The sequence below is a fragment of the Brachyhypopomus gauderio genome, chromosome 16 (assembly GCF_052324685.1).
Source record: "Brachyhypopomus gauderio isolate BG-103 chromosome 16, BGAUD_0.2, whole genome shotgun sequence".
Lineage (NCBI taxonomy): Eukaryota > Metazoa > Chordata > Actinopteri > Gymnotiformes > Hypopomidae > Brachyhypopomus > Brachyhypopomus gauderio.
This window is the reverse complement of record NC_135226.1, coordinates 21423001-21441251: the sequence shown is the minus strand read 5'-3', so window position 1 is coordinate 21441251 and position 18251 is coordinate 21423001. Positions and strand designations below refer to the sequence as shown.

At 47.4% G+C, this 18251-nt stretch overlaps 1 protein-coding gene and 1 long non-coding RNA gene across 5 annotated transcripts in view; one reads left to right on the top strand and one right to left on the bottom strand.

Annotated features, from left to right (window-relative positions):
- cadm1b (cell adhesion molecule 1b) overlaps positions 1-18251 on the bottom strand; it is a 100634-nt gene that overhangs the window by 20502 nt on the left and 61881 nt on the right. For 2 of the 4 annotated variants that reach the window (XM_076976459.1, XM_076976461.1), the window contains exons 2-8: positions 17099-17119; positions 11238-11384; positions 8283-8435; positions 6963-7100; positions 5306-5464; positions 4335-4431; positions 3565-3737 (exon numbers count right to left, since the gene is read on the bottom strand). In XM_076976459.1, the coding sequence (XP_076832574.1) occupies positions 3565-3737; positions 4335-4431; positions 5306-5464; positions 6963-7100; positions 8283-8435; positions 11238-11384; positions 17099-17119 (888 nt within the window). The remainder of the gene's footprint in view (positions 1-3564; positions 3738-4334; positions 4432-5305; positions 5465-6962; positions 7101-8282; positions 8436-11237; positions 11385-17098; positions 17120-18251) is intronic. The other 2 variants (XM_076976460.1, XM_076976462.1) reach the window with 2 other exon arrangements.
- Positions 8575-14668, top strand: LOC143477728 (uncharacterized). Its single transcript, XR_013121627.1, has 3 exons — positions 8575-8865; positions 12601-13372; positions 14503-14668. It is a non-coding gene; the product is annotated as an uncharacterized LOC143477728 (long non-coding RNA).

Below are 18251 nucleotides of genomic sequence, written 5' to 3'. Positions count from 1 at the left end.
CGTCTTGATGTCTGTCGGTTTTATTTTCCATTTTTGAGTCTCCTTGCTAATTATTAGCACTGCATAATCTTTCTAATAGTCTGATGTGTGGAATCACAGTGTAGAAATGTGTAGAATCTGGTGTAGAGTCTGGTGTAGAGTCTGTGTAGAAGCTAGTGTAGATTCTAGTGTAGAGTCTGTGTAGAGTCTAGTGTAGAGTCTAGTGTAGAGTCTGGTCGGGTGTAGAGTCTAGTGTAGATTCTGTGTAGAGTCTGGTCGGGTGTAGAGTCTGTGTAGTGTCTAGTGTAGAGTCTGTGTAGAGTTTGGTGTAAAGTGTAGTGTGGTGTGTAGTGTGTAGTGTAGTGTCTAGTGTATAGTCTGGTGTATAGTCTGGTGTAGAGTTTTGTGTAGAGTCTAGTGTAGAGTCTGTGTAGACACACCAACCACAGAGGAAACATTTGAATTTTCAGGACTAATACAATCTTCTTAATCTTAATCACGCAACCATCCAGTGATCAGTATACAGTCCAGAGGAAGGCTTCCTTGACATCAGATCCAAACCCCAGAGACTCACCCAGCACGTCTAGCTCATAGTGTCAAGGCAGTTCCAACCTTTACCCCACAGTGTACTGAACCAACACACATACTGATTTACCCTCAGTAACCACATGCAACCAATCCCCGTATATCTGGTTCATGCAGACTGACCTCTAAAGTCCATGCAGACTGACCTCAGGTCAGGTTCACACAGCCTACAGCGTCGGTGGCCTTCGGGGACCCAGTGGTCAGACGTGAGTGCGTGAGCTGTTTAGTGGTGTGGAGATCACGTCCTGGAGACCAGCTGCCTAGTCCAGCATGGCCTCAGTATCAGAGTAAGTACAGCAGTTAAGTAGATGCACACTGTGTCTTTCCTCCGAACGAGCTACCGTGTTAGATTTCTTTTCTTCTCTCTAAAGTGACTTTTACATTAACTTGATGCAATGGCAGTCAGGCTGTGAGAGCTTCAGGATTAGTGCCTCAGCGAAGGGCAAACTGACCGCACGTATCCGCCGGGTTTAGACCAGAGACCTCCTGGATTACGCTAGGGCCACGTGGGACCGTTGGACTGTCATTACCACCGCGTGTCTTCAGAGTGCTCGCCACACGCGTGTGTGAAATGGGACAGCGCGTGTGCCGTCGGCTACTACCAGCAGCAGGACACGTGTTGCATTTCACATTTCACTCTCATATAAGACACGTCTCATTTGTTAGCTCACAAATGGAATGCAAAGCCAGACGCTGCAGTCGTTTCTTAAGGAAAAAAAATCATATATATATTTCGGCAGGTTTTGGAAACAGTAACAGGCGGCACATACAAGTAAACAGACAAGCCTGTCTGTCTAGTGATTCACTCCCCCCCCCCCCCCCCTCTTCCTCCACTGCCCCCCCCCCCCCCCCCCCCCCCCCCCCCGTATCCAGGCAACTTTGACCTACCATAGAGGAATACAGAGGGCCCACGGTTAATAGACTCCAGGACGCCCCAGCGCTTGTTAGAGGTGTGCCCTTGGAGGTGTGTCATGTTTTGCAGCCGCTTACTAAATTGATTTAGAGACGTGCAGACGAGACACTGCTGCTTTGTTTTGGTGGCCTCCCCTAAGGCAAAAGAAACTTACAAAGGCTTTTACTGACAAACAATAAACGCACATGAAGCCAACCGTAATGTAATTGTCCATGTTGTGTACTGAATTAACTCTTGTGATGAGTGAAATTTTGAAATTCTTACTTGCTGAAAACATATCAAAATGTATTGCAGGAGTCAGCAGGTCAGGTCAAGGTCAGGGTCAGCAGGTCAGGGTCAGTCAGGGTGTTTCTTAGAACCATCCCTGAGACATAAACCAAAAGTATTCACTCACCTTCCTTGACTCACATATGAGCTTAAGTGACATCCCATACCCAATCCATATGTTCAATATGACATTGGTCCACCCTTTACAGCTAGAACAGCTTCAACTCTTCTGGGAAGGTTGGCCACAAAGTTCAGGTGTGTGTTCATGGGGATTTTTAACCATTATTTCAGAAATGCATTTGTGAGTTCACATACTGATGTTGGACGAGAAGGTCTGGCTCTCAGTCTCAGCTCTAATTCATCCCAAAGGTGTTCTATCAGGTTGAGGTCAGGACTCTGTGCAGGCCAGTCAAGTTAATCCACACCCCATCCATGTCTTTATGGACCTTGCTTTGTGCACTGGTGCACAGTCATGTTGGAAGAGGAAGGGGCCAGCTCCAAACTGTTCCCACAAAGTTGGGATCATGGAATTGTCCAAAATGTCTTGGTATGCTGAAGCATTTAGAGTTCCTTTCACTGGAACTAAGAGGCCAATCCCAGCTCCTGAAAAACAACCCCACACCATAATCCCCCCTCCACCAAACTTTAGAGTCCAGTGGTGTGCTTTACACTAGTGCATCCGATGCTTTGCATTGTACTTGGTGATGTCTGGCTTGGATGCAGCTGCTCAACCATGGAAACCCATTCCATGAAGCTCTCTGCGCACTGTTCTTGAGCTAATCTGAAGGCCACGTGAAGTTTGGATGTCTGTAGTGATTGACTCTGCAGAAAGTTGGCGACCTCTTCACACTATGCACTTCAGTATCCGCTGACCCTGCTCCGTCGGTTTACGTGTCCTACCACTTCATGACTGAGTTGCTGTCATTCCCAAACACTTCCATTTTCTTATAATACAGTTGACTGTGGAATATTTAGGAGTGAGGAAGTTTCACGACTGGATTTGATGCACAGGTGGCATCCTATCACAGTTTAACGCTGGAATTCACTGAGCTCCTGAGAGTGACCCATTCTTTCACAAATGTTAGTAAAAACAGTCTGCATGCCTAGGTGCTTAATTTTATACACCCGTGGCCATGGAAGTGATTGGGACACCTGACTCCGATAATTTAGATGGGTGAGCGAATACTTTTGGCAATATAGTGTATATATCATTGGTCATGGTAAATAATTTCATCTCTTTTAAAGAGAAATCCTACGTATAATATTGCAGGCCCCTGAGGGTTAGTGAGCTGTGATGTCACTCCAGGTCGCAAGCCCGTGTTTTACAGGAGAACCTGTCATCACCAGCGTCTCCGCTGACGTGTCATGCAGATTGGTGGCTGGGTCACGTCACCCACACTCCCGTTAAAGCACACGTGATTCTAGCAGCTTCCAGAATCTTCTTTCATTTCCACCAGTGAGGCTTCAGAAACGACAGAAATGTTGGCCATTCAGGCTGAGAACTGAAACCCTCACTGAAGACGGAGGAACACCCAGAGATTGGCAACTGATGTGCACACAAGACTAATAGTGTAGAATACAAAAGCTATCTGGTGTAAAAGTAACAGCACTGAATAATTCAGACACAACTCTGACTTCTTGTACAAGAAATATTATGACATTAAATGGGAAGTATTGCTCCCTGAAGTGGAAAATGGGTGTGGAGGTACAAACCACAAGTCTGAGAGCTTCAAGAAGAAGAAGAATCTGCCTACATGAACAACCTATATGTAGCATGTGAAGTTTGGGGTTAAAGAAACATGCCACAGCTGGATACCCACCGTACACGTAGAGGATGTAGTCATCATATGCTTCTCCTACTAGATTGGATGCCACACAGCGATACGTCCCGTTGTAGGACTTGTTAAGGTTCTCGATGAAGAGATCCGAGCCTGTGATGACAGCGTGGGAGGGCACATCATCATCCACTTTGAACCAGTTAATCTGATGAGGCCTGAAAAACAACACAATGATGATGTAGAGATCTCTGTGTCAACATCCCGTCTGAGAGAGAGGGGGAGGAGAGAGGGAGAGAGAGTTAGTGGGAGAGGGAGAGAAGGAGAGAGTGAGAGTTAGTGGGAGAGAGGGAGACAGGGAGAGAAGAGAGAAAGAGAAAGTGGGAGAGTGAGAGAGAAAGAGAGAGAGAGACTGTATTTGTGGGAAAGGGAGACAGAGAAAGTGATAGAGAGAGAGGAGAGAGGGAGTGGGAGAGGAAGAGTGGATAATGAGGAGCACTCGTTCAACTTTGCCACCACAGAAAGAAAATCAACAACTAAGCGTGTTCAACTAGTTGTGCCTTTTCAACGAAAACATGCATATACTCCACAGTGGTATTTTCACATGCTACTATATCACAGTCTAAATCCAAAGTGACATTAAGTGGGAACCTTATAAACTGTTTTGAGCAAGGCATCAAGCTCAAATAAGTGGCTTCCATGACAAATTAGTTTGTTTAAAACTCAAATACTGCAACTGAAAAAGCTTGAGAGGACATTATTTTAATAAAATGTGTTATCAGTTTTAAGAAAGCAGGTAAGAGATGTCGACTCACTGTGGTTTGCCCTTGGCTTGACATGTCAGTTCAAGGTTCTCTCCTTCTCTGGTCAGGCCGTCAGGAAACTCCACTACAATCTTCACTTCCGGTTTATCTGTTAACCAGAGGAGCTCAGGGCGTGAGGCACCAGACTAGGGGAAGCCACGTATCTCCAACGTATCCATAACTCCTCTCTTCTCCCCATCTTTAGGTGTCACGGTAATAATTAGTCTGTTAGTCCAATTAGAAACATCTTTAATCATATTCGTGAAGAATTCCATTAGCACTTCACTAATTCATTTTACTTCCTTACTTAATCTGCTTGGTTTCATTTATCCACGGGAATGTTCAGTAGAGATCTTCGTTCAGATTGCATTTTTCTAAATCTATAACATTACCGTAACTGTGGGCCTTTAAGAAGAAACAGTGAGACATATGCCAAGCTGAACGTGTTTCTGTAGTAAACCTTTAACCCGACTAAGATATGAAGAAGTCCAGCACACTGTCTTGAATTCAAACAGTCTATTCAACAGTAGTGCATTCTCCTTCTTCTTTATCTGTGTTTGTCAAAATGTCAAGCTCTTTACAATCGGCCTGATCCCGTCCATCTTCCTCACCAAGAGCAGAGGGAGCAGTTGGCAGTCTGAATAAATTAATATTCTGCAAAGATTATGAAAGGTTAGGCCAAGCTTTCCAGGACTTGTGGTGCAATAACGGACACTCATCACGCTGAATTACTGCGCTATTTAGAGACCGGCGTTATCACACGGAGGCATAACAAGACAAAACCTGGTTTAATTAAGCAGGACTCGGCCCAGGTTCATGTCTTACAACAAAATAAGAGTCTTTTTTGGTCTTATGTGGTATCCACATTGTCTGTCTTTGATTTATTTACTGCAATGTCCAATCAGAAAGGAGACCTTCTGCATATGTCTGCTGCAGGTCTGTGCTGGCCTACTGTGGTGAAGAACTCTGGGTGGATCACTCACACTGAACTTCCAGGTATTTCTGCGCCTGGACGTCCTTCACGGCCGGGTGGTCAACGATGCAGAAAACAGGCACTCCATCGTCCTCCTTGGAGACGGTGAGCCGGAGTCGGCTGGTAACGGTGAACATCCTGTCATACGTCTCCTCGACCGCCTCCTCACCTGGGAGAAAACACGAGAATGACACGGCGGCCATAACGAGAGCTCTCTCTCTCCCTTCCTCTCTCTCTCTCCCTTTCTGTCTCTCAGTACCTCTCTCCATCCTGACCTACTCATAATAACTCCCAATTCCCATGGGGTAGAGTGAAGGTCTTTGAGAAATAATCCATCACCTCTGGACAAACCTTACATTCATTTAAAGTGGCAGACAGTCTCCTCACTGTCGTGCTCAGTATACTTACTGTGACATGCACGCCACAGTTACATCATATCATCTGGGGTTAGGGTGATAAAATGGATCCCTGCGACTACTGTGACTACGGCACTCTGGTTATGTACGACATGCTGTATCTCAGTCGTGAACTGTGCGGCTCGTGTGGGTTGGTTTTCTCTGAACTCTCCGCATTTCAAGGTGGCGGTGTTCACGTTGCCGTACGCACATCCATGGGACCATCACGAAGGCGTTGTCATGAACTCATCTGGGTCTCGCGGTCAGACGCAGCACAACAGAGCACGGTGTGGAGGCCAGCGCCTCCCCAACACGGCCAGCGTCTCCCCAACACGGCCAGCGTCTCCCTAACACGGCTGCACGGCTGCTCAGAAAGCACAGAACTAATTGCTGTGTGAAAGATGATGGTTTACTTGGACCTAATGAAGTAGAGAAATAATTATAGGCCAGCACTGACCTCCAACGCAGCTCTGAGCCCGACAGCCAGAAGACTCAACACTACTCTGGCCACAAAGCTTTCCTCCGCCTATCACAGCCTGCACTTTCTAGATATTATTTAATTTTTTAAATCAGCAGCGAGCACCCTGGTGAAACCTTATGGCATCTCCGTGGTGGCTAACAAACCTGTGTGCACAGGGGACCGCTGTTGAACTCGGAGACAAGTGCATCTGATCAACTGCAATCAGAGTTTGTGTCACACTGAGAGTAGATGTTTACTCAAGCGCCAAGACAGAGTCAGTCAGGCCAGATCCTGCTGATTAAAAAATGACTTTTATTTCCAGTGCTGACTCTTGGTAAGGTGCGTGCTAAAAGCTGTCACCTAGCTGGGTTTGCTCTGTTTTTGCCATTAAAGCGTTGGAATAAATGCTTCAGCCACCGGGGCCATCGCCTCCCCATTGATGGATGGAGGAAGACTCTGGAGGAAGATACCCAGGACTGGGTTTGCTTTATCTGCATGGCCTCAACCAGTAGCAGCTAATATGTGGGCAATTGTGGGTGTGTAGGAGGGAAACAGCTGGAGTTCATTTAAAACTACTTATTTAAAGGCTGCTGAAAAACACCCCCACCAACAACAAACACCAAAACTCCTCCGACACACATCCCCCCCATCTCCCCACTCTTCCTCACGTCTCATCAAAGCCTCGTTAGGGCGTAATTAAAAATCATCCCGGGACTGAGAGTGGGAAGGTGCGGACCGGCTGGAAGAGAGCGGTCGGACGCAGCCTGATCAGAACCGATGCCGACGCCGGGTGTGTGAGGTGGGAATCGGACCTTGCAGGATTATGTCCCCTTTCATCCACATGATGCTGGAGGCGGGCTTGCTGCCCATGGCGATGCACGTCATCTCCGTCTCGTTGCCCTCGCTCACCACGTTCTCGCGGGTCTCGATGATAGGGCTGCCTGGCGGAACTGGAAGAGCGTAAACAACGGCGGGATAAGCGGCGGGACTCTCGGATTCCTTCGGCTGGATCTCCATCTGGATCTGCTTACACAACCGCTTACACGTCTACTGCACATTCGCCGAGATCTACCAAAAAGCTTGTGGCCTCATGGCTTTTAAAGGCACTATAGGACATGCAATGAATATGTGTGAATCTTAGTCATCTTAAAGTAAGAATCCTATGCCTTTGTCTCAAATTGCTAGTTTTTTTTTACGTGTGGGTCTGACAATGGCTAAGATGAGATGATGTCTCAAACACTTAGAGTGTTGTATTCCACAATCATCTACAGCGAGAGATCTTATCGAACAGTTCTAAAAGCTTTCTACGCCAGAGGACCTATGATAGCAGTAATCACTTCTCAACCTTGAAATTATTCTCATTCTCCGTCTCGTGGTTGGCCTGTGTCCATACAGCACAGCTCAGACCTGTTTGTATGTTTCTCTCCTGCGTATCTGCCATGTTTGGGTTTCCTCTTCCCCATGCTGAGCACTAGTGGCACATTTCGCCCGTGCAGTGCCTTCCCCCTCGTGTAGCTGTGACTTCCTTCTCGATAAGGGGCCGCTCCCCCCCCCCCCCCCCCAACCATACCCCCCCCCCCCCCCCAACCATACCCCCCCCCCCACCATACCCCCCCCCCCAACCATACCCCCCCCCCCCCCCCCCACCATACCCCCCCCCCCCCCAACCATACCCCCACCCCCCCCGAGCGTTTTATCTGCTATCAGACTCTGCGCTTGTGCGTCCTGCAGTTTGCGGCCGTGGTGCGACTGTAAACAGCCCTACGTATCGTTCGACGGACCAAGCTCAGCTCCCTAGCGTGTTCGGTCGTAATAATCCTCCAAACAACAACATAAACAATCAAATAAAAATAAAACAAACAAACAAAAAAAAAAAAAACTAATCGCTGGATGGAGCCTTTCAGCACCTGAAAAAAATACGGTCAATGCAGCTGCCAAAATCAGACCGCCAATATCAATAACTCGACATCTGTTCCTCTTTTCTTCGCCCATGTTATTGGAAACGGCATGGGGGTAATTGGTTGATATTGTGTCATGGCGGGATTCAATTAGACGGGTTCAATTGACTGAAAGGATCAATGAGGGAAATCAATAATCATGATTTTAGCATTCGCAGCAGTGTTTGGGCGTACCCAGGACAGTGATGTCTGCGTAGGCCTCCTGTGGGGGGTCGGTGTAGAGCTGACACACGTACCGTCCCTCGTCCGCCAGCGTCACGTTGGACAGCGAGACACGCAGCTCGTTGTCGGAGAAGTTAACCAGCTGAAAGCGGCTGTCCTTCAGGGCTGGAAAACACAAGCAGGAAGAGTTAGAACGTCAGGGTTGGGAGGGGTGAGACGTGGGAGGGGTCTGGAACCACAGAGTCAAGAGCAGAAAGCCAAAGAGCAAAGGCTTGGCTTTGGTCTGAGGAGAACAAGGATCTTCTGTCCAACAGGCTCAGAGAGCAGCCGCAGAACTCTGTAGGAATTCTAGCTGAGAATCTTGATGGCCAGTTCTGAGCACTTATGTTAAGAACTAGCACTTCATTCCCTAGTTTGAAGAGACAGTGGACGTTTTCACCCTGAAAGGAGCTCGCTGAATCTTGTGGAGGAACCGGGGAATGAAAATAAACAACTCTTGCCATGTGCAGAATTCAATCGCCATCGACATGAGGCATTCTGTGTGCTGGCAGGTGCTACCTGGGCCACCACCCGCGCTGAATGTCTGAAGGAAACGGTAAGAACATGTTGGCTGCATTAATCTAATACATCCACAGAAGAAGGATCAGAGGGCAAGAGCGAAACACAGCCATGCGATAAATACATATATTTTCTAGGATCATTACAGTGCATTAGAGATTTACAGGCAAAGCACTCTGTAAGTGGCAGACAGTAAGTGGATTTGATTGCTTTCGTATCCCAGCCGGCTGTGCCGTGTGACAGTCACCCCCACCCACACCACACTCCCTTTCTGAAAATCAAAACCCAAGACATGAAAGTAGACGCGTTACATGGTAGTGCACACAGAAGGGGGTTAGCTTGAGGAAAGAGAGTAGCTACGTAGCACGCCACACTGGCACGCAGGTTGATTAGAATTACAGCATCAGTGGAAGACAGAATGGTTTCTGAACTGCTCTTTATGAAGTGGTGTCTTGATTTGACGCACCATTTCATCAGCGGGGATGTAAGCAGTAGTTTTGGGAGGGAGAGTGATTTTCAGCTTGGCATTTTAAAAGCCCTTGTGTTTTAATCGCCTCTGTAACATGTCACGGCAGTGACTGTTTAAGGGAACTGCTGTTCTCTGACACTCAGTGACACTCCCCAGTGCTGGTGTGGAAATCAGCAGAGCGAGCCATCATGGCAGCTGCTCACGACCACTCTTCACCTCCACACGCTGCATGTGCCGTCTGCGCTGAAGGGTTAAGTCTATGAATTGTTCAAGAGGCCACACTTCCCACAAACACAGAGCTAGCAGCCCAGTAAACATTAGACAGAATAATACATTATAGCACTAAAGAGAGCGAAGATGGAGCAACCCACCAGTCCCAACCCCAGTCCGAATGTCGGAGCCTGGGGCTCAGGACGGGTGTGCCTCTCTCCCCTCTCTCTCCCTTCTCTCTCCCCTCTCCTCTCTCTCCCTGTTAGGAGGAAACTGAGGTGACGAGCTCTTGTCAGACATAATTGGCACTGAAATATGCCCAGTAGGAGACTTACGTAACACTAAGACACATTAATTAGATTTCAGATAAAAACGTGACAAAAATGTAACCTGATCTCTTAACAATTTCTTCTTTTGCTTTCATAAGAGCAGAAGAAAAAAAAGCACCATCATAATCCAAGATAATATAATTCAGACTGCACCCGTCCCTAGCTGACGCTTCTCTGTAACCATAGAGTGTAAACAAACACGTTTTTCTCTTCATTGTAAGGCAGCATCTCAAGGGAGAGAAAAAACCAAACAGTTGAAAAAAAAATAGTATGGCATATGGTAATACATAATTAATAAGAAAACATCTTTCAGGTTTTATCTTAATTTCATTGGTTGAGCAAAACAAAAGGAGACATCACATGAGTGGGTCATCATCATAATATTCATAATAGCCTTCACCACAAAACCTACAGGCTCACAGTGGAAACGCCACATAACGTAAAATCAATCAATGAACTTTATTTATATAGTTATTTTCTAAGGCATGGCTACAAAGAGCTTCACGATATGTTCAAATAAAACCGAACATTTAAATAGTTAAAGGCAAAATGAACAAAGTAGCTCATATCCACACAATTTAGCGCACTACGCATGATCACAGCTCGTGAAGGATAAAGATATAAATGTCTCTGAGGAGAGGAGGTGTAATCTGGAAGTCTGAAATCGAGAGGAAGATTGTGCCACAGTTCAGGTGCACAAACAGCACAGTCTCTCTCCTCGCGTTTGCGCAGGACTCTGGGAATGACCAGGAGACAAACCACAGCGCTGACCTCCAGGAGCCGAGAGGGTGAGGAAAACCAAACAAAAAAACACAAACAAAAAACCCGGACCGGGACCTCAAGAACACACCAGCACTACTGCCAGTTACCCAGAGGGCACTAGGAGAGGCACCACAGTGGCAGGAACCTCCCTCTTACTGGCTAAAGCAGACACTGATTACTGGTCAGGCCATCACTTAGCATCTCATCAGGGTGCTTATTAGGCAGAGACGGCGTGATTATATGCTTTGCGTACGGCGTGCCAACAAGGACCTAAACAATCTCAAGGCCAGAATGTAAATGGACCGTTCGGAGTGCTCTAATCAGGCTAACACAATTACATGTTGTCACTCAGTTGTTGGAAGGACGTCGTCAACAATGCCATGCCTTGCTGCACTTCTCCGTAATACAAAGAGCTTTGGACCAAGGCTGGGTTTAAGAAATCCAGGGACAAACTGCACAAGGCTGGAAAAAAAAAAAAACAAACAAAACAAAAACCCGCTCATTCTTCTCAGCAGATACCGGAACGGTGGTTCAGTCAAAACGAAAACCCAGCACCGTGATTGCTCCTTTACAGTTGTGCATGCTGTAAACATCTCATGAGCAACGTGAGAATAAAAGCTGGACGGTAGGAGGTCTTACGCCTGACGTCTCTGAAGTAGATGGTCTGTCTGTTGGGGTTGAGCAGCTGGATGACCGAGTCGTCGTTGTTCTTCACACGACAGCTGATGGTGGCCGTCTCGCCCTCGATCACAGACACGTTCCCCGTCACCAGGTTCTGACCCTGCGCTGCAGAGACAAAGGAGGACGAGCCAGGACCTTCTTACTGGAGACGCACAACCAGGGTTCACACAACACAACAAACTGGTGTGAAAACACAGCGTGAATCAATCAGTCCTGAATCATCAGAGATTCTTTTGTGTTTTTTTCCATAGATTCAGTCTGACGTTAATCTGACACTGGTCAAACGGCCAAGCGTCACTATGGTGATTTCTAAGACACGCCAACGAGCAGGTTGTGGAGTGATGGATTTACCACCTTGTGATTTGTTATGGCAGCACACACACACGCTGCACTCTGACTCCGTGGAGCAGAACAAAAATGAAAGCTCTCAGGATTCAGGATGGGTTCACACCAGCTAGTGCAGCGTGGGGGGGGCAACATCACCGGTATCACATCCGTGCGAACAGCCGAGCACCTACACGCATGGTATGAAATCAAAAAATCACAACATTCATGCACACTGTAAACTTAAACTGAAATGGAAACACACATTGTGCTCTGCACGGGGGTAAGAGGAGACAGAACAAAAAACACCGTCTAATGGAAACCACACATGCAATGTAAAAACGCCTCTGTCTCAGGGGTGGATATGGATGTATCGATTTTAGTGCAGTGTATAGTGGGAGAGCGTAGAACAGCTGGACTACCGCGCTGCAGATCGAAGCTGGCAGACGCTTGGTAATTGCTGCTCACGGCAAAACTTTATCAGACCTCTCCATCTAAACGCATGGTGATGGAGACTGGCAATCAACTGTAAGCTTCCCATGGCATAATACTGCCCTGCCCTGTTAAGCACGTACACACACACACACACACACACACACACACACACACACACACACACACACACCACCAACCCACCTACTCACACACAAAATCTGATGCAGTTCCCTTCAAGCATACAATACTTGCTAATTAGAACCAGCATCACACTCAATCATTCCAGTTTACATTCACAACTGAATTCTGTTATGCCTCCCAGGTGAAGACAGTGAAAAAGCAAAAGTCACCTTGTTCTATATTTACATCCCCAGAGCTGAGAGGCATGAAAAATACCGGGGAATGTTTTCAAATGGCTCGTGCGCCTGCAGAACGCACCCCTTCACGTGGGCTGTAAGAAAACACCCAATGCAAATTTGCATGGCTGAGCAATCAGTCACCTCTAACCCCCCTTGATATTTACGGAGACTACAAAAGCGTCTCAATTTTCCTTCTTCGATAGGTAGAGACAGCCGACCTAACTGGATTCAGCCATGCCGGGCCAGGTCTCAGCGCAGCCACGGAAGAAAGCAACGACAGCAACAGCAGAAGTAAACATCACCACCGCTGGCGCGTGCGAGCGCTGCTGATAACCGCGCTCGGGCCCCACGTGGAGGCGTCAGCGGCCGCCGCCAGCCAGAGGGGGTCGGTGACACGTGGGATGTGCCGTACAGCTCCAAACCGTGACCGCGCCTGAGGTTAAACGTCCGTGATGCTGGGCTTCACCCTGCCAGACTTGCCCAGCACGTAAAGAAAGAAAAAAAGCTTTAAAAAAATCCTCCAGGCCTGGTTTGAAAGGCTGTCAGAGTCTCAGGGAAGGGCTTCAACCCTGCGCTCGCTGGGGAAATGGAATATTCCGGAGAACAAATCCAATGAAACCTGTAATATTTCTGTTCTCTTTAAAAACCACTGAATTATTGACCTGCCAAAAGCATTTGTCCTCGGTAAGGGTGATCCATGATATTTAGATGAATGAAGAAGGATATAATTTAGGCTTTGGTTAATCCTCACTGGCTCTACATTTAAAGGATAAGTTTGCTATTTTTAAGCCATGGACTACCTTATTAAAATTGTTGTTTTACATCATTTATAATTGTGCATAACACATCTGTGTGACGGCTTTAGCGTTGAGAAAATCACCATCCTTCTTCATCTTCTTATGAAGTGTAAACAGCGTCCAGAGGAGCAGTGGTTTATGCCTTCAAATCCCCCTGTACGTCTGCTTTCTGAAAACGGTAAGCTCACATTGTAGTCACGCGCATCTTTTGTATTTTAGAGCTATTTATTCAGAAAATGTTTTGCATAACAGAAGGCCTTAATGTCACGTCTGCGTTGGAGTCATCGCAGCTTACGTGATCACAGATTGAATGTGTTTGAATGCGTTGTGGTGCCACGTTGCCCTGTGCACACGCACCCTTCCTCTCTGCACGTAGAGCTTGGCTAGATTATAAAGGACAGGTCAACCTGCCATTCTGGTCTACATGCAAACCATTTGTAAACTTGCGCACACAAAAATAGCCAATAAAGCAGCATTGGAAGCGCAGTTGTTACTTGGTAGAACATCAAAAGACACGTTTGAGTTTCTTTTCAAAAGGAGCTTTATCTATGGTTTTTCAGGCTTAAAGGATCACCCTACTGGACTATGTATAAACCCAGTGAGCTGGGTTCCTCCGTGCCCTGGCTATTGATGAGCGTGTAACACATGATTATAAGCAATGGGAGGCATTTTTATTAATGTATAGGTTGCGAGCAGCAAACCTATCCTGCCTATCCCTTAAGAACGGCCCATGATCGACTGGTGTCTGTCAGGACTGTGCAGGGCGCGTGTACAGGGTATTCGACCTCCCCAGATGTATCAGTGGGTTAATCAGCGTTCAGCTTGTATACATTATCCATGAGTCCAGCGAGATGCAGCCGTGCACAGCGCAAGCGCCCAACACCCCAGCAGTGCCCGTCTCCCCTGCCTCGTACACACCAATCCGGCCCTCCTCCCCACGCCGTCACGGGCTCCGGGCCACCGGCGGTACCGCCCACATCCTCAGAGATGGAGTGGGGCTCTCCACGCCCGAGTGGGGCCCCCACAGCGAGTGCACTCCGTAAACACTCGAAAACAAACACGCCTGCGTTGCCTTCCGCTCTCCGTTGGAAAGAACGGGAGCTGATCGGAACCGGTGTGCATAACAGACGACGACGCTGTGTCAATACGCGCCGTAGATTTAGTAAGACTTGCTGGTGGAGGAGCACTATACATAGAGCGGCGTTAATTAGTAAGTTAAACTGCTGGAGAGAAGAGGGGATCCTTTGGGAGCGAGTGTTGCCTTTGCCTGTTCGCAGCAGGGCTCCCACTGCAATGTTTCTTTTTTAGCAGCGGGCTGTGGAGAAAAAGCCTCTTCTGGACTGTCAGCTCGGTGCAGTGTGACCAGCGGCTCTGGCCCCGGGCTGGAGGGGCGAGTGTTGGCCTGGATTCATCGTCAGATGGATGAAGGGATACAGAGAGGGGTCAAGGGTCAGGTGAGCTGTGTACAAGACCCCCAGAGATTGGAATGGAAGTGTGTGTGTGTGTGGGGGGGCACACTCCCCATCAACACGCCGTCCTCAGAGGAGGGAGCTGCTGTTTGAGCTCTCATCTCCCCACGTCCCACAGCTACGAGGCTCCGCACGTCTGCTCTCAGTCTGCTGCGATCCAAGGATTAGCGGAGCCGTTTGTTACACCGCCGATAACGGGAGCGTTGCGTAAATGTAAAAATTGAATACAACGTGTCCCAATTCTGGATCTCCAGACTTAACTGAATTTTTTTTGCGATCGACACATTGTACATTCAACAAGGATGTAATGAGATCCAGATCGTCTGTGCAGTCATAAATGCAGTTTGAACAGATTCGATTTAAATGTGACTGCTGACTCAGTCACTCTCAAAGGAAAAGTAATAAATTAATTGTATAATAGAGTGCCATGTGAAAAATGACTAATACATGAGAGCTTTCATTAAACATCTGTTTCATCGGTCCCTTTTTCTATTTTTTAAGTATTAATCCCATGTGGACTAAATGTTTCCACGAGAGTGTTCGTTATCTGACATTGATTTTAAAGACTCGGGTTTTGTTTATTTCCTCAAATATGCTCCACGATAATACAAATTGATTGTACTGTGGTATCTTATTAAAGTGGTCTAGCGTATACACGTCTGAAAAGCAATTTCTGTGATTTGTTGTGATTTATCATCAACTCAGGTGCCTTCAAACGCACAGTGAGCGGAGCACCGTGTGCCAGCCGGTCGGGATTTGCTGGGATTGCAGATCCCAGTTTCTCATCCGGGATTTCACACCAGCGCTCGCCTCCGTGCTAGGGGTGAGGAAAAGGTGAACCCGTCCTTCACGTTCAAAGACACGACGGCACGGAGGACGTCTACATGCCTCCCAGTTCATGCCTGAGATGTGGAGACCATCCCTGAACCTTTCAGTAGTGACAACTACTGTAAACGGAGAACATTCCGGAAAGGAAATGGTTCTCGGCCCGTTCTGTTCATTGCTGACTCCCGCTGTTGAATTGGACCTATTCATGTGTGCCATGCAAAGTTGGAATACATTTGTCCTTGTGCAGGAGGTGTTTATTCATTCTTTCTTTCTTATTTTTTAACCGAACTTGGTGGAGAGACGCAGAAAGCACTCCCAGAGAAGCCGCGACGGAGAGTGTGTGGGAGGGGTTGTGAATCTCTTGCATCACAGCTATGGTTACTGTGAAGGAACTGTTCTGAATAGGTTTTATATGTCTGAATTGTTAAGGAAGCCTCTGCTGTTTAAATCGCACCTTTCCTTCTCTCACGTCTCCTCGGCAGAAACACGTTCTTTCCTCCGGTTTCCTGCAGCCGTGCTGTCATGCCAGTCTGGGCCGCTCCAGCCCAAACCTGGTCCCACCAATACCGGCTTATTCAGAGGTGTTTGCTAACAGTTCCTGAGACCACCTGCCTTCTTCACCAATATGAACGAAATCACAGCGTACTAAGAGGAGACACTGACATTTACGCATCAGCCAGAATCCTTTTTGCATTGGAAGACCACTAGTGTAGACTGGTATACATCAGGCAACTGGTGTCAGTAAGACCACTGGTGTAGACTGGTATACATCAGGCAACTGGTGTCAGTAAGACCACTGGTGTAGACTGGTATACATCAGGCCACTGGTGTCAGTAAGACCACTGGTGTAGACTGGTATACATCAGGCAACTGGTGTCAGTAAGACCACTGGTGTAGACTGGTATACATCAGGCCACTGGTGTCAGTAAGACCACTGGTGTAGACTGGTATACATCAGGCAACTGGTGTCAGTAAGACCACTGGTGTAGACTGGTATACATCAGGCAACTGGTGTCAGTAAGACCACTGGTGTAGACTGGTATACATCAGGCCACTGGTGTCAGTAAGACCACTGGTGTAGACTGGTATACATCAGGCAACTGGTGTCAGTAAGACCACTGGTGTAGACTGGTATACATCAGGCCACTGGTGTCAGTAAGACCACTGGTGTAGACTGGTATACATCAGGCAACTGGTGTCAGTAAGACCACTGGTGTAGACTGGTATACATCAGGCCACTGGTGTCAGTAAGACCACTGGTGTAGACTGGTATACATCAGGCAACTGGTGTCAGTAAGACCACTGGTGTAGACTGGTATACATCAGGCCACTGGTGTCAGTAAGACCACTGGTGTAGACTGGGTGTCAGTAAGACCACTGGTGTAGACTGGTATACATCAAGTTACTGGGTGTCATTAGCATGCATTAGAACAGCCAACCATGCACAGACTAATAACAATTCGACACACACACACACACACACACACACACACACACACACACACACACACACACACACACACACACACAAAAACAGACACACATGCACAAATGGGAACAGACAGAATGTAATACTGGTTGAACAGTTGGAGAAGCAACAGCTCTACCTGGTATGGCCTCGGGAGCTCCTGAGAAGGTAGAAGGAAAGAGAAGATGGAGTACGTGTTATTACACCATCACCCCCATTCAGAAACCCACGGAAGAGCCCCACCCTCACAACACCACTCTTCACTTTCACATGGTTCATATTTCATCACAAACATGATGCCGGCTTTTCACACGCCGTCCTGTGACTAACATAAGAACATGAGAACAAATTTCACTGCCGGTTGTTCTGCCTGCTGAAAGAGGCTTTGCGATTCCCTCCCCTGTCATCTTCCTCTTCCTCAAGGTGACTGGAGAGGAAGAGTACGGTGGAGCGCGTGACATTCACCATCGTACATGAGAGACAAAGGAGGGGAGCGAGAGAGAGAGAGAGAAAAAAAAACACCTCGCTGAGAAAAATAACAGCACGAGGTCCGGTCCTGGTGGGAATGCGTCCTCGTGAGACTGGGTTGCTACATCTCTGTTTGAAATCAAACACAGCAAAGACACGAGATGCTTTCTCGCATCACACCATAAATGTTTCAGAAACAGATAAGACACCAGTAGCTCAGTGCGATGTATGTTAAACACCAGCACACAGTACTGAGATTTCCTGGTATGAATGAAGAAATGTGGATCTATTAAAGGCTGTCAGACAGGGATGACAAAGAGTACAATGATGTACAATCACAGTGTATGCAGTGCATGACACTTTAATACACCTGTATACGTCTGCTCACGCAGGGTAGAGCCCACAGATTGTGTGTTTGCACCCTATCTGAAAGAATATCAGTAATACGATGGGAAGACAATTGAACCTGCTAACCTACAGCTTACATTCACTTACACAAAGACATTCTTGGGTTCATTCATATATAATGCGTTCTACTGCTAACAGGTGTACAAAATCAAGCTCAAAGCTGTGCAGACACCACAGACAAACGGCAACAGTGTAAGGAGTTGGGCTGAGGGGCTTGGTGGCGTCAAAGGTGGAGTATCCAGGAGTTCACATCCTTCTCCACAAATCAGTTTGCTGCTTTCTGCACCTGCTAGGTTATTGTGGAATGGAGACAGCCAGGAGCAGCATCAGTTCAAGCGTGAAGCAGCAGACCACGCAAAACTCACAGAGCAGGACTGCCGGCTGCTGGAGTGTGTGCAAGAATCACCCGTCCTCCG